The 14010-nt window shown below is 39.9% G+C and overlaps 1 protein-coding gene across 25 annotated transcripts in view; it reads right to left on the reverse strand.

Moving 5' to 3' along the window:
* Positions 1 to 14010, reverse strand: part of Cadps (calcium dependent secretion activator) — a 442533-nt gene that overhangs the window by 106370 nt on the left and 322153 nt on the right. For 9 of the 25 annotated variants that reach the window (XM_029468964.1, XM_029468977.1, XM_029468975.1 and 6 more), the window contains 5 exons: positions 11942 to 12043; positions 10160 to 10223; positions 9663 to 9786; positions 7210 to 7278; positions 6326 to 6343 (listed from right to left, as the gene is read on the reverse strand). In XM_029468964.1, the coding sequence (XP_029324824.1) occupies positions 6326 to 6343; positions 7210 to 7278; positions 9663 to 9786; positions 10160 to 10223; positions 11942 to 12043 (377 nt within the window). The remainder of the gene's footprint in view (positions 1 to 6325; positions 6344 to 7209; positions 7279 to 9662; positions 9787 to 10159; positions 10224 to 11941; positions 12044 to 14010) is intronic. The other 16 variants (XM_021182627.2, XM_021182629.2, XM_029468980.1 and 13 more) reach the window with 3 other exon arrangements.

The following is a 14010-nucleotide window of genomic DNA, read 5'->3' on the forward strand; positions in this document are numbered from 1 at the left end:
GATACACTGGCAAAAGTTTCTTTTTCTTACTTCTTATTTCACAAATAGTTACTTGCTATAGGAAGACCATGGACTTAGTGGTACTATTAAGGACTTGTTAAGGCCCTTTTAGAATCTTTGTATATAGTCACAACTTTCTTGGACAGCATCTTGGAGAATGGGGGAGGGGACATCATTAATAGATGAAACACTGCAACAAAGCCAGACACACACACCCAAGTCAGTTTATGGGGTTTCAGCTCTGTACTCCATGATGTCCTCCTCTGCTGCTTACCCTGACTCTGTGATGCATCACTGACTCTGGCCTGGGCACACTCCTGTAGAACTATATTCTTATAGCATCTTGAATCCCCTCTTTACTGTAGTCATTGGACTTCACTCGCTCGATCCACTCCCATGTGCTTTACTTAGTGATAGCTTCCTTTAGGATGGGAACTGGTTTTTACTATTGCTTACTGCATAGTTCCCTGGTACCTGGCATAGCTCATGGAACTTCATGGATAGCTCACAGAATTGAGAATTGTGGGTTTAGTTGACTTTAGACTAGGTTGTTATTCTTATTTAGAATTTTGACTAAAATATCATTTCTTCTAAATACCCATGTGAAGAATGAGTCCTGGATTAGTAGCTGTAGCTTTGCTAGGGCACTCACTAGAAATATGGATTCCTAGGCTCTGCCTGCACTTCCTCAACCACAATCACATTTTAACAATTCCCAGGGATTCATTTTGATAGTTTTATGCAACACTGTCTTTATGTTCCATTGCTGAAAGCAGAAGGAAGGCTGGGATTTGGATGCATAGCCTTTTAAATAATAATAAATAAGTTAATAGATATACATATGTAGTTCTCTATATAACAATGAGTGGTTACTATGAACCAGTGCTAAAATCCTTATTTGGAAATTGTGTGGGGCTATTGTGTGTGTGCACGTGTGTGTGTGTGTGTGTGTGTGTGTGTGCGTGTGCGCATGTGCATGTTTGCATTCATGTGGAGGCCAGAAGTCAGCCTTGGTGTCATTCCTTAGAAGAGCCATTTATCTTTTAGTTTTTTTGAGATAGGTTCTCTTGTTAGCCTGAAACTTGTCAAAAAGGCTAGGTTGGCTGTTTAGACAAGCCCTGGGGATCCATCTGTCCCTGCTTTTCTAGTGCTGGGATTATAAGAATGTGTCACTATGCCATTAGTTTTAAATGGAAGCTCTGAGGATTGAACTTACATTCTCATGCATATAAGTCAAGCCCTTTACTGGTTGAGCTAGCTTTCTGGAATCCCCTGTAGTTTTAAAAAGTTATCTTCTGAGAGAGGAACTATGATTAGCATTTCCACCAGAAAATGAAAGTGACATCTTAGTCATTAAAGAGACATAATATCAACATGGGATTTAATGTCTACCTTGAATGAGTGTTCAGATTGGTTCTAGCCAGTGTTTTCTGAGATCTGCTATCCTGTGATTCAAATACTTGGCTGTTGGATAGCATCAGCAGGGTTGGAAGTGTAGGCTCATCAATGGACTGTGGATAGTGCCTTCCTCTCAAGTGAAAGGAAAGCGAGTGCCTGGGACATCAGACTTGAGGATGACCATTGTGAGTGCCTGGGACATCAGACTTGAGGATGACCATTTCATTTGTTTGAAATCTAAGTGCTTTTCTCCAGGACTTGATTTCTTGTCAAGTGAGGTTCAGGCTTATCTAATAATTTCCTATATTTTTTATTTTTTCTTTGAGAAGCTACTTTGTGATCTTTCAATTTTATTGCTCATACATCACAAGCTCTTCGTGATGCAGAAATAGAAACCGTGAGCTGTGGGGACTAGAAAGACTCCAGATTAAGTCTGGATCATAGCTGTAACTGCCCAGTTTAATTCTGAGCATATTACCCAGCAACTTTCTGCTTTAAGATTTCTATGAACAGGGCTTGAGAGATGAGACACACATCAAAAGCTAAAGCTCACAATGAAAAATATTTCTATGAACAGACGACCAATTTCTTATCTCAGTGCACAAAACACATTGACTGTTTCAGAAATCTGGATGCATTTGATGCATTTGAGGATTGAACTTACTTTGTAGTGATCAAATCGCTACATTTGATGGCATGTCATCAGTTGGCTGACACCAATACTATATTCTTCTTCTTAAATTAATACTATACCTTATGATCAATGGCCTAATTTTAGAGTCAATGAAATATGGCAATAAAGCATTTATCCCCTAGAATTCTTAAGAGAGCTAAGTGAGATCTCCATGCAGCCACTAAGCATGTTTTAAACTTTTAGTGAAGATCAGTTATTACTGATAATGGGTTTTTTTCTGGTAGGAAAGATGGCTTTATGCCCATTGCGTCACAACATACTTTAGTATATCCTCTCTTCCTTCAAAATCCCCTTTGATAACAATCTGGGAAATAAATGTGTTTGTCCTTGTCCTCCTTACTGTTTGTATAGTATAAATGAAGAGCTACTCATAGAATAATTGGGACTTAGAAACTGTTTTATTTAGGCATCATTGAAACAAAAGAGATGGGAAGAGAGACATTTAACAACTAATGTATAAGACACGAAGCAAGAGATACTCATCACTCTACAACAGCATGGATCCTTGCACAAGAGGATTCACCCTTACTGGTTCCTTGTGAGGAGACTGGAGGGCCACTGGCTTTGCACAGTGGTCTGGTGAGACTATAATCTTGGCTGTCTTTTTCTCTTTTAATAATTCACAGATCAGTGGGAAACTAAACTGGATATTGCAGAAGCACGGAATTACAGTACACACTCTAGAAGTCCTTATGTGAAGTAAGAGTGTGTGTGTGTGTGTGTGTGTGTGTGTGTGTATGTGTGTGTGTATGTGTGTGAGAAGGAGGAAGGGAGGGAGGGGAGGAGGGAGAGAGAAAAAGAGGAGCCTTGAAGTCAACCTTAGTGTCATTCCTTGGTCTTTTCTGCCTTCATTTTTGAGATGGGGTCTCCTAGTGGCTTGCAACTCATTGAGGAGGCTAGGCTGGCTGGCCAGCAAGACAATGATCTTAATGATTCCACCTCCCCTACTGTGAAATTATGTTACTATGTGTAGCTTTTTACATGGATTCTGGGGGATCTGGAATTAGGCTCTTACATGTGTACATAAAGTACTTTACTATTTTCTCAGGTATCTTTCTAGGATTTGACCTGCTCTAAAAGGCTTCTGTCAATCAAAGAGGAAAAATATCTGCAAAAACTGCAATAAGAATTCACAATGTAAGGATTTGGCAACTATCTGATTCTGGATGAGACTTTTCTGTTATTTTGTATTCTTCCCATACTAAAAAGGTATAGGTAACTCTACCCTCCACTCACTGAATGGATAGTGTCCAAGTGCCCAGTATTTTTTGTGGTCTGCATAGTAAAAGGAGACAAAACATATCACTTGCACTTAGTTAGACATGAAGTCAAGTGCTGCTTGAGAAAGCCACTCAACCTTATGAAACATAGCTTCCTGAGCTATAAATGGACTCATAAATGTTTATGAGTCTAAGGTAAAGATCCAGTTGGATCATTCATATAGTTCTCAGCCCAGTGTCCAGGCCAAAATAATGCATTTTCCCTGTTTATCTATTTACCCACTATTCATACATGTACCTATCTAGCTATTTATGTCCCTTTCTTCCTTCCTCCCTCCCTTCTTTCCTCTCCTTTCTTCTTGTTTGTATCTATTTTTCTTCCTGTCTTTTTTCTTCTTTCTTCTTTCCACTTACCTATTATTATTTATCCCCATCTAAAAGATTATCTGTACAAACTTTTGCAAATCCTTGGTACATTTAAAAGAAAAAGTTTTATTTAAATGTCCAGTGGAATCATTATGATGCTCTGAAAATTATGCAGGCATTCCAAGAGTGGAGGCAAAACAGCAACGATAATATTGAATTCCCCAGTGCTTGTTTGGTTTAGAATATGTGACAGTTTAATGGGAATGTTTAAAATAATAGAATTCTTTGATAGGATCACAGTTTTTCTTTGATAGACTTTTGAAATCTTTTGAATTTCTATTTTTCTTTTGATACCATAACTAAGCTGAACATTTAATTTCTAATATTGTCACAAGATAGAGAGCATGAAGTCAGCCAGGAAGCCATGGTCAGAGTCTTGTCGATTCTCACAGAATGCTTTGAGCAAACACACCAGGAGATCTCTGTAATCCACTTCTAGCATCTTATTTACCCCATTCCAATTTGTACTCTTAACCCTGACAGCTCCTTGCCATCGCCTGCCACCTGCCTGTCTGTAATATTATCTCTCTCTCTCTCTCTCTCTCTCTCTCTCTCTCTTCTATTTCCTAGGAAAATTGAAAAGGTAGGGTAATGATAACAGAAATAAGAATATATAAAGGCCAGGGAAGAAGACAGTGAGACCTACTTTGCTTAGAAGAGGGCTCAAGTATCCTAAGATTCATATACATCTTCACTTTCATATTATACTTAAAGTTCAGTTTTACTCTATTCCTTGACTTCAGACTTTCTTTACAACACTAATATGGTTTTTCTGGAGAGAATCTTTAATTTTGCTTAAGGAACCTTCAATGACTGTCACGTGCAGAGATAAGATGTGTTGGAGTTATTCTTTGAAAAGTCTATGTGAATATAAAAGTCAGAGAGATTCCTGGGGAAGGGACTTTGTACCAGGACAGAGCCATAACTTCTTTCTTTGTTAAAGTCAGGGTCTTGCTGCAATGGTGCGTTTTGCCTTAAAGTCACTCTGGTCCCAGTTGGGCTACTGTCTCCACCTCCTGAATACCAGGATTACAGGAGTGTGCCACCATTTCTAGCCAGATCTCTGTCTTTATGGCATGTCCAGGCCACAGCTCTTATACTGAATGTCTCGCCTTGCAATCTGACAATCTGTTTTACAGCCATGTTGAACTGAGTAGATAGGCATGTGGTCTCTGTGTGGGCTTCTAGATCGATGTGTTTGTTCATCATTTGTGTTTCTCTAATCTTTGTTCATCTGTAAAATGGGAGGAGCTACATAAGGTTTCTGAGGATTAAATACATTAAATGCATACAAAACCACACCTAGTTGATGAAACTCATGTCATGAGCATCTTATCTAAGAATATTATTTTTATCAGCTGTGTAGTTTGTTACATTTGTATATTTTGCTCTGTGAAGGCTATGTCCCCAAATTTCTAGCTTCCATGAACTGATTCCAATGTATCTCTTCCAATGTGCAAATGGAACCCAATATCTTGAATGTGTTTTTAGCTTTCTAACAATGTCATATTCCTCTGACACATAACCAGTGGGGATTTAGATGTATTGAATTTGAAACTTACACATATGCGTTCATGTTTCGTGAAGCTAATAGTTGTTTTTCCTCATTTGGATACTTCCTGGCTATTCACACTGCACTTGCTTCAAGGTAGCCTCTGCCAAGTCCTTGCCTGGTGGGTGAATGGATGGATGGATGGATGAGTACCTTTGCTATTTGGGAGTACATATGTCTTGAGCATACTTTTGAGTCTTGGAATATTTATTGCTAACCTGGTGCTTGGCACACATTAGAAATGCTCTCTGAATTTTTCTGAAATATGTTCAACTGTGGTGTGGGTCTAAATGAGAATCCTTATGGAATCTTTTAACTCTTTAAGACACTGATCGATATTATACATTCATTAATATTTCATTTCAGAGCTCTCATCTAAATAGACTCAGAAGACCTGAGAGGAAACAAGAAGAAAATTTCTAAAGTCAGAGATCTTTCTCACAAGAGCTCCTGCTTAGTCCCTCTGCCTATCACACACACACACACACACACTATGGACACCATTGCTTCCTCTTGACTATAAACACTCACCAAAGAACATAAACTTCTCCATAGGGCAGAAAACAGAAGAAAGAAAGAAAGAAAGAAAGAAAGAAAGAAAGAAAGAAAGAAAGAAAGAAAGAAAGAAAGGGAGGAGAAAGAAAGAAAAAAGTGAAAGGGAAGATTCATTTGGTTCAGTGTCTTTTAAACTGCAAAACAAAACACCATACACTCATGAGGCCAAATTGTGAGACCCTGAAGCCAAGGTTAAAAGATGTTCTGCAGCCAACCAGAGCACTGTTCCTGAAGGAACAAACTTACACCTTCACGGAAGTGCCACTCTCTGAAGAGCAACAGTGAGTGGGCATGAGATGCATTTAGACAGCACAAATTAACTCCTTAAGTATTACTGCGGCTCCGCACTGCTCTCCGGGAGCGCATACTTTAAGGAGCTACTTAACAAAAACAGAAAACAAAAAACAAAACAAAACAAAAAAACAACTGAATATAACTCAACAGTCCTGGTAATTGATAAGGCATATACAATCAGTTCACCTGCATCCTTTTGATTCTCTATTTGAAAGAGAGAGCACAACAAGGAGAGAAGAGAAGGAGAAACAAGAACACATATGCAAGATTAATGAGCAAGTGGACCAAAATGCCCCCCACTTATGCGTGATACATGATATCAGACAGAAAAGCTTGCCCTTGGCTTCCCACCGCCCCAAAGTTTGGGGGCCAGCAAAAAAAGGGCTCCTTCACAGATGTGGAAAAGGCTGCACAAATAGAAAATTAGTAAATTAAGTTTAATGTGAAATCAAGCTATGAAACATACACAAACTCTTCGAATGACAATTAAGTCATGTGTTCTAGCAGAGCTTTGAGGACAAGGGCAAATACAGCTCTTCAGAGAGAAGGAGGAAAACTTCCCAGCTTGAGAGAGAATAGATAGGAAGCATAGAAGAACTAGCTTTCAGAGTATGGACCACCTTGCATGATCTCATACCCATTATAGTTTGACATGTTAAACATGGATAAAGAAGGCATGACTTTGCCTCAAATGTCCTTTTTCTGACACCTAGTACATCGCTCCCCAGCTTAGCTGACACCTTTTGATTGTGTACCAGTGACAAGTACTTTACAAATTAGGGTTACACACAAGCAAAGTAAAAATGCATTCAGGTCACAGACAGGGTAACTGAAAAAACTTACAGACAAATCTGAGTTTATCACAAACAAATGGCTTAATTGTCTAACCTGTTTTAGGCTGATACAAAGTGACTGGACTTCTCACACTGGGTTTCACAGACAGAACCAACAGACAAGCCAATGCTAAAAAACTTGAAGCAAGGAGAGTGAGTTGGTTTGGATCTGAATTTCTTGAAATAATGGAACAGAGAGAGTGAAGCCAGCATGGCGAGGAGGGGGTGGGTACTCACGAATGGTTAAATCCATCACTTGGGAGGCCAAGCAGAAGACAGGATGCTCATACATTTCTCTCTTTTTCCCTACAAAAGAGGATTTGGGCATGCAAGAGGCTTAGGTCAGAGGTAAAGAGGTTCAAGGTCATAGGTTAGAGGAAAACGTTACATTAGCCCAAGGGAAAATAGCCACAGAGTATTTTGGGGTAAACACAGGATAAAAGAAAAAGGAATTTTGAAATTTGGGAACTACTGGATTAACCATTCAGCATGCCATGAGCCACGAGAGAGATTGTGACCATGATTTTACACATCTCTTTAGAGTTGTTGGCAAGAATACAATGACCAAAAAACATCATGGGTAGAGAGAAACAGAATTCCATTGGTTTAAGGCTCCAAGATACTAAGGATTTCAGACTTTAGTATCTAAGGCTCTTGAGGTATTTCTTCATAAACATAGTCTCCCAGCAATATTACTACAACTTCTTTCCAAAATTCTCAGATGGATAATGTTCAGAGAGGCTCAAGTGTAAAAACAAACAAACAAACAAACAAAGAAACAAAAACAAAAAACAAACAAAAAAGCATTTCTTTTCTGAGGGTAGGACCTGAGCCTTTTTCAAAGAAAGCTGTCTGGTAGTAATATCTTTGAAGCTGCAATATCCCAGCCTACAGTGGACTATGTTCATGGAAGAAAACCTGACACATGCAGCCAGAGAATGTGGGGTTGTCTGAATTAACAATCCCAGCATGCTTTGAAATTGGCGTCTCAGCCACTTTTGCAGAGGTTGTGTCAAAAAGTGGCTGAGCCAATCACGGACAAGGAAGGAGAAAAGCAGAAGAGAGCAAGTAGTGTGGAATGAGGTACTTCTCTGAAAAGAGAGTTGGAATAAAAAGATTGGTTTCTTCAAAGAATCCCCAGACCTAAAAGTCACAGTGCAAAAGATAATTAACACGACCAAGAAGAATTGAGGCACAGAAGGAGACTACAGACCAGCTGATCTACTTCAGAAATGAATGCATTTTTACTTACAGATCGCAAACTTTTTTGTTTTTTGTTTTTATTTTTTAAATTTACTTATCTGAAAGAAGAGAGCAGATCTTACCAAAAGACTAGTAATAGCTGGACCAAGACCCATGAGGCAGCAGTTGTGGAAACTGAACATTTCATTTCTTGATCCTATCCCATCTCTGGCTTTCGGATTAGTAATTACATGGTTGACTTTACCCAATCCAACCAACCATTATGTCCTGGGCTGGGAATGCTGGAACAATTATTTGTTAATAAAGCCCTTTAATCATTGATCTTCTCGTTCCTCTCTTTTTGTCACTTATTACCAAATCTAGAGTTGGTAAACACCCTTCTAGTGCCCAATTCTTAAGTGTTTCTCCCTCGATGCATAACAATGAACTCATTACCACTGGTACACAATTTGCATTGTCACACAGACAAAATCAAGAGGGGAGGAAGACATGTAATGTACAGAACATTGGGAATTTAACGTGATTGTCAGCTAATTTTCTAAGGAAACAGGACATTGGCAGTATATGTGATGGCGTGTGTATGCTAGTCAGCTGTTCCCCTCACTGATGGCCCAAGGTGGACAGTGTGCCTTTGCTTGCTTTATTTGGATGTCATGTGTTTTGTGTGTGAGAGAACATGAGATTCCAGAGTGTGGACACATCAAGCCTTGCACACAGAACTTCCACATGAATACACTTACACCTCTGGTCAGGTTGGGTGTGGTTTTCAAATCACCCTATAGCAGCCAACAGGGGTAACAATGAAAAGTGATTAATGCCTTTGAGAGTGAATAGGTCCCAAAGAACCATAGCTTCTTGAATTTACTCAAAGTGCCTTCTAATTATGTAGTCATCAATGTCTGCTTCCCTGACATTTGAGATGGCAGGAGCAATGCACCTGCTACATCCCTGGAAACAAGAAAGAAGTCCAGAGTCAACTTGGAGCCCCTGAAGCTGGCTCCACACTACGCTGTCACCAAATTTGAAATGTTCCCTAAAGACAAAAGACTTCCAAGGCATCAGAAAGAGTTAAATAGAACCTGAATATTGCATTCTTCAACTCTTGTTTTACTTCCAATACTACTGGCAACAGACAGCAGACAGCTTCCTTTTTCTCTATTTAAAGAAGGTAATAGTGCATCCCAGCTCTTTCATAGGTTAACATCATCCTCAGAGAAAAGATCTGAGGGCAACACAAACTCTCAGAAGGATCCTGGTAATTACATAACGTCCCACATTTATTGTTGGTTTTCCTCTAAAGGCTGTCTTCTGAGATCTCTTCTATTTTGTTGGCCACGACCAAGGCATTTTCCACAGTTGAAGTATATTTAGTCTAACATAGTCAGATGGACCGCTGTTTTCTGGTGTCCATTAAGAAAAGAGATAGATTTTCCCAGGGAGGCATATCAAAATCCAAATTCAAAACAAGTGACAGATAGAAGTCTTACCTTCAATTTTGGCATACTCAGATAGGCGTGAGTAGTTGACTAGAGCAGCCTGCTCTAGGCATTTACGGATGACAGTTTTGACCTCTTCTTGCGGTACTGGAGTGACAATATCTTTCATCAAAACCTTCAAGCAGAAGGAAAGGGGCCTATTAAGTTCTAAATCAATGCGTTACTCATTTCTGCTTTCCAAAGACCTCAGGTGTAAAACCATTAATGCTGACTAATGTGATAACAGTGGGTAGAAAGAAAACCACAGAGCAGCTGGGGTGACAAAGCTTGTTGGAGGCATCAGAGAAGGGCCCCGAGTGACACTTGAATATAACTAGTTGGAAATCTGAAAATAAAACTTCCAAAATATTGGCAGTGTCCTCACTTATATTCTGGTACTTCATGAGTGGTAAACAAACCCTTGGAAAATTACTGACGAGGGCGTCCAGCTGTACTGTTTGATTGTCATTACTTGCAAGTCCCTTTACATGTCTCACGTTCATTCTTACCCGTTCCAAGAGTGAGAGAGTAGCTTTCAAAGCACCTTCAGGTCGACCAAATGGAAAGCAGTACCTACAAAAATGCAAGGCTTCAGGTTGCCCACACCATTACATTTTCACAGAAAGCATGCTGCAGTTTGATTCCTATAGCAACTTATACCGAGGAATGGAAAATGCTTTTTATTTTGTCACACTGTGTTATGCTAATCCTAGTTCACACCATATATGTGTATATATAACGTATATATGTATATGTGTGAATAATGACTGTAGAGGAACTCTGTAAATGTCTGCAACAGAACAGAATATTGAGAGTGGTGACACAGAGCTCAGCTTGGATTTCCATTGTGAGGGAAAACACTAGTTAGCAAAAACATGACCTCATGTGTTAGAGTAGGGGACAGCATGGAAAACCAGGAGTTAAACCAGCTGGAATGCAAACACACTTCTTTAGATCCCTGAAGGGTTGAAGCATAAAGCAGGCATGCATTTGGGATAAGTTCCTGACTCTGCCTAATTTGCTTAGGATTTTTTTCACTGTTACTGGATCTTTTCCTCTATTGGTGATACATTTTGCTATAATGTATGGTCAGTTAAAGAACCATCATCAAATCTTATTCCATAAGGAGAATTCCAGTAGCACAGTCAGAAGCATGTCACTTACTGCTACAGGTGCCATCAATGGCTCTGGTGGCCAAGAGCCCTTCAAAACACTTCTCAAAAGTGTAGAGAATGGGATGGGCTGCTTAAACTCAGTCTACAGTGGGCAGCCAGGAGCACTTTCTGGAATCTCCCCCAGCCTCATTTTGCCCATTGTTTAACTGGAGGTTACCTATTTTACACAGTTGTTTATAGATTCAAAACAAAAGTGAGTACCTTTCCAGCCTCCAAGCCTGTAACTAGTCTATGGGAACCATTAGAATCACACTTGCTCTCTTGGAGTTACTGCCTCAGAGTCTATGTGTGAAGCCAACATTATAGTATTAGAAACATGCCATATGCTCTACAGGAGAAGTGGATTGCATAGTGTGAAGGTCCAGTGTGTGATCTGCTGCTGCTGCTGCTGCTGCTGCTGCTGCTGCTGCTGCTGCTGCTGCTGCATGTCAAGTTTCCATCCCAAGCCCCAACAGGGCTCACCTAAATTTCCACTATTTTATGTACAGCTAGTAGGAGGGGAGAAAGGATGATTTATGAATGCCATTAATTTTGTCCCCATTCATTCTGACTCAAATTGTAGGATTTAAAAAAAAACTGTTTTATCTAGGAACCTTAAAGATTCTTCAACTTTTTATATGACATGAATTATCAGTCAGAACACATGAGGAAGGCTTTGTTCTTTAAGCAACTAAAATGCACTCTTGAATTTGAAATCCAGAGCTGGAATTACACCTTGGTTGGTAGAATGCCTTTCTTAGCGTTTCTGAAGTCCTGTGTTCAATTCCTAGCACAGCATGAAACCTGGTATGTGTTGGTGAACACCTATAGTCCCAGTATTCAAGTTGTAGCCTTTGTAGTATTATGACTTCAAGATAACCCTTGGCTACGTAGAGAATTTGAGGACAGCCTGGCCTATTTTAGACTCTTCCTTAACAAACACCAGACAAACAAAGAACACAAAGTCAGGTAGCAAATGAGAGCTGGAGCCAACTGGTTGGTTTTCTTCCTCTTCCTCTAGCTATTTTGCTTTAATGATCTTATGTGTCTCTGATAGACTTAAGAGTTTTGGGGAAACAAAGCCTTTTTGGGTAGCTTCATTCTCACCCCAGGAGGCCCCTAAACCTAAATTCTTACCTGAAATGTGTAATTTGATTTTCCAGCAGAACTCGGAGTCTCTCTTTGATTTCTTCAAAGCGTTCTTTTTCTTCAACAGTCACAGTTCCGATTCCATCAGGCCTGAAAGAAGACCCGTTGTAAAGTGACAGGAACCTCATTTGCTGACGCCACCAAATCAAATCTCTACCAGGAGGAAACTGTCTGCCTTAATGGCAACAAGCATGATGATGGCTGTGACCACAGAAGCCCTGCTGTGCAGAGCTGGGGTGGGGGGAGATGCTCAAGTGGAAGGTGGTCGGGGTTAGCACAGAACTGGAACGTGTTTTTGTGAGATAGTGAAACTGTTCCACTGGTTCTGATTGGTCATAGATTCTTAAAACATCTGAAGAAGTACCACTACTGTGTGCATGTGTGCAAGTGTGTATGCCTGTGCATAAACACGCACATGCATGTTTATGCCCGTCAGAGATCAATAGCAGGTATTTTTCCCAATTGCTCTCTACCTCAATTGTTTAGACAGCGTCTCTCACTGAGGCAGAAGCTTGCTGGTCAGCAAGGCTCCTCTATCTCTGATTCCCCAGTGCTTGGGAGAACAGCTGCTCATTCCTGCACCTTGCTTTTAAATGCAGGTTCTGGGGACAAAACTGGTCCAGTGCGGGAAACACTTTGCTGACTGCGCCATCTTTCCAGCCCTTCCATCATTTTAAAATTAGGGAAGTTTTACAATGTAGTTTGGGTTTCTGGCCTCTTTTGGAAATTCAGAAATTAGTTGGTAGTTGTCAACCAACGCCTTTTTTCTAACCTGAGGTGGCTATTTACCTGGTCATATCTCTAGCTTGCATTACCTGCCGCACTAGCTCTGGGGTTTGGAACTCTTCAGTTATGAAAATTCCTACAAAAATTAGGTACCACATAAGCATCTGTTTGACTCATTATTGACTCACTCAGTTTGTAAAAAATGTTCAGAGTAATGTAAGTATCTGTGAGCTTCTCTGCTAATTGTGTACTAAATCTATTAGTCTAAATCTAATTTAATCTATAGATTTAATCTACAACTTAATCAAATAGATTTAATGCACAATCAGAAAAGTGGGTGTACATGCCAATCACACTTTAGTAAGTTATTTTTGAAGTAAACAAGATTCAACAGCCAGAACTGAAGGAAATTTGAACTTCTAACCCAATCAACATGTAACATTATCAAAACCAGCCTAATAGGCATTCTGTGGGGGCTGACAAGTTTATCCTGGGATTTGAGGACAGAAATAGGGACATTTCTTATAAAACATTTTCAAAACAAACCTTGTGACTTGATCTTTGGTATCTGTCTAGAAGATTTGAAATTATGAGTGCACATCCCAGAGATGTTTGTCATTTTTGGTGATTTATTTACACACACACACATACACACACACACATGTGTGTGTGTGTAATTCTCGTTCTCTCTGGTGCTGAGGACTGAACAGGGCCTCATGCGTGCTTGGGAAGTATTCTACTACTGAGGTACATCCCCAGCCCTAAGTCTTCGATCCCGAGATAAGCCTGTCTGTGAATCAAGTCATCTTTTGTCCAAGAAACCTTCTCGGACTCAGTATTTTTGCTTGAGGCTGAAATGATAGAAACTGAATGATAAGATGTGCTTCACCTTCTTAGCTAATTCCTGGGATGAAGGGCACAACCACAAATGTTAACTGCTCTGCCTCCTACCTGCTGTTCTGGTGATGCACAGTAAAAGAATCAGAGGACTCCTACTTCCTGGCCCCTCCACAGGAACACCAGCCAAGTAAATGTTTATTGTTATAGTCACTTTAATTTGCTTCTTAATCACCGAATGCTAGTGTGAACAGTTTCACTTTTAACATAAACAAAGCAAATGAACCTCATTAAGTCTGAAAAGCTCTCTTTGAGAGTTTACCTGCAAAATCAGGTGTTAAGACAATGCAATGTCTTGACAGCAAATCCAAACCTTCTTTCTTTCTTCCTTTCTTTCTTCCTTCCTTTCTTCCTTCCTTCCTTCCTTCCTTCCTTCCTTCCTTCCTTCCTTCCTTCCTTCCTTCCTTTCTTTCTTTCTTTCTTTCTTTCTTTCT

Source organism: Mus caroli, chromosome 14, assembly GCF_900094665.2.
Source record: "Mus caroli chromosome 14, CAROLI_EIJ_v1.1, whole genome shotgun sequence".
Lineage (NCBI taxonomy): Eukaryota > Metazoa > Chordata > Mammalia > Rodentia > Muridae > Mus > Mus caroli.